The sequence below is a fragment of the Cyprinodon variegatus genome, unplaced genomic scaffold, assembly GCF_000732505.1.
Source record: "Cyprinodon variegatus isolate N-32 unplaced genomic scaffold, C_variegatus-1.0 Scaffold440, whole genome shotgun sequence".
Lineage (NCBI taxonomy): Eukaryota > Metazoa > Chordata > Actinopteri > Cyprinodontiformes > Cyprinodontidae > Cyprinodon > Cyprinodon variegatus.
Window position 1 is genome coordinate 111,683 of NW_015150893.1, and position 2,363 is coordinate 114,045.

Here is a 2,363-nt window from a genome sequence, read left to right on the forward strand (position 1 = left end):
CTAAATGAGAAAAACCTGAAAAGTTCCTAACGGCTGGAAGACTAAGACTATTTTTATAGAACGCTGGGACCAACTCCACCCAAATAATGAACATTTCAGGTTCGTAGTTTGATAAATGAACCAGAGTCTGATTGAGTGAGACGCGTTGGATCCTAAACGGAAACATTTTCACCTTTTATTGCAGAGATTAATGAAACCTCTTCACCTTTTCTCCAAAGATCCTCTGACAGATGCCGTTCTTCGCCAGCTTCTCCTTCACCTGCCTGGTCAACTCGATGGTGTCCACCTCCCGGTACATGTACATCTCGTACTGCTCAGGGGTCAGGGGCGGCACGGTGGGCTTCAGGGCCCGCGGGATGTACGCCGGGTAGTAGGACAGGCGCCCCGGACCGGGCCCTGGCGACTCGCCGCTCACCGAGGTGTCCGACTCAACCTTCACCTCCACTGGCCGGCCCAAGCCCGGCTCGTCGTCCGCGTTGGACACCTCCTCGCTGTTGGCCAGGCCGTCGCCGTTCTCCAGGCGAGGCCAGGACCGTGGCAGGGTGGGGGGCCCAGAGGACGAAGAGGACAAGGAAGGCGAGACGGAACTGAAGGGCCGGGAGCCCAGTATCATGGCCCCCCGTTCCTGGGACCAGTGCTGGTCGAAGTAAGTCCCCGCCTCGCCGATCTCCGACTTGACTTTACGAATGATGTTCTGGACAAAAGCGGCGGGGGAGAGGACGCTGAGCGGAGTCTGGGGGCTGCTGATGGAGCTGGCCATGCACACCGCCACGCACCCCCCCTCCTCCTGTTTGATGGAGATGGGCAAAGGCAGGACCCTGGAGCGCTCAGGGGGCCCCAGGCGCTCAACCTGAACCCCTGAGCTGGAGGTGGAGGACCGTCCGCACGCCTCCATCTCCATTAGGGCCTGCTGCTGAGCCTCCATCTCCCTCCTGGCCTGCTCCAGGATGTTCTTTATAGTTTCATCAGAGCTGCTGCCTGCTCCGTTACTGATTCTGCCAGATGAGTTGTTCAGAGATGACTTGCCTTCACCTAAACAAGAAAAAGCCACACAGACACGCATGCAGCCTTGATTCACCTCTTCAGCTCAGATCCATTAGAGTAGAGATAAAAAGAAAAAAAACTAAAAAACAGTGAATCAAAAATATAAACTAATCAATGTAGCTTTAAACTGCGACTTCTAGCCGGCAGCTTTTCCTCCTTACCCCCCCTCTGAGACTGGATCTCCTTCTTGGCCTGCTCCAAGATGTTCCTAATGGCGTCGTCTGACCCAGTTTCAGGAGTTCGGATGCGCGGAGTGATGCTCCCTGCCACAGAGGGTAACAGAAAGAGGGAGAGGAGGGGTGAGTGGGATGGCTGATCAGAGAGCAGTTCCAAGACTTTGCTTTGACTGCCAGATCAATGGCTGCCTTTGAGCGCACGCCGTCTGAGGCTGCAGTGTACGGGAAGCTCAACTTTCAAACGCTGTAAATCTAGGGAGAAAACAAAGTTTAGAAGTAAGACTATAAACATGGTGGAGGAAGTTGTGATGAAGTCAAGGATGTGGATTAGGAAAGGTTTCCACAGGTCCGGACTGACGTCTGCAGAACTACAGGATCTGGTAGAAAAGGTTTTTTAAATGACTCCATGACGTCCTGCAAAGGTTTCTACATTTGCAGGACCTTTCTGCTGGCTTCCGAACTTTCTGTTAGGTTCAAAAATGTAGGTTCGTAAAAGAGGGACTGAGTCCACACAGAAGGGGATTTTCAACAGCTTCTGCAGAAGGAGAAAGAGCTACACCCGACTCACTAACCCTCTCTCGGACCCCCCTCCTGAATCATAAGACAGCGTGAAGCATCTAATTTCTTCAATGTTTTATATGTACATACATTCATTTTATAATCATCATTGAATAAACCTAACACTTTACAAAAACATGTTCAAAATGTTTAAACAGTGGAGCAACTGTACTTCACTCTGAACAACACACGGTGGTGGCTATGTCATGCTGTGGGGAGACTGTGCTTCAGCGGGTAAATGGAAGTTGGTTGGAGATGATGGGAAGAAGGATGGACCTAAAAAAATAAACAGAGAATCCTGGAAGTAAACCTGTTACGCTGTGTTCACACCAGAAGCGCTGTAAGAAGGCTTAAACAGCGAAATTTAGACGTTGAGTCAGACGCCGGTCTGTTGCTTTGCTGCTTCGATGCTCTGGCTGTTTATCCGCTCTGTTCTGTAGCTTCAAGCTAGCAGCTTTAATTCACTTCATATTGCTTTATTTTATCAGTTGTAAAAATATCGTTTTTAAACTAGAAAGTTCACCTCCAAACATCCTCTGTTCATCAGTTCATTAGGATTATGTTCCCACTAAAATATGCAGTTCT

At 50.0% G+C, this 2,363-nt stretch overlaps 1 protein-coding gene across 3 annotated transcripts in view; it reads right to left on the reverse strand.

The window, feature by feature from the left end:
- Positions 1 to 2,363, reverse strand: part of cux2 (cut-like homeobox 2) — a 206,780-nt gene that overhangs the window by 9,527 nt on the left and 194,890 nt on the right. For all 3 annotated transcript variants that reach the window (XM_015388897.1, XM_015388895.1, XM_015388896.1), the window contains 2 exons: positions 1,206 to 1,307; positions 206 to 1,032 (listed from right to left, as the gene is read on the reverse strand). In XM_015388897.1, the coding sequence (XP_015244383.1) occupies positions 206 to 1,032; positions 1,206 to 1,307 (929 nt within the window). The remainder of the gene's footprint in view (positions 1 to 205; positions 1,033 to 1,205; positions 1,308 to 2,363) is intronic.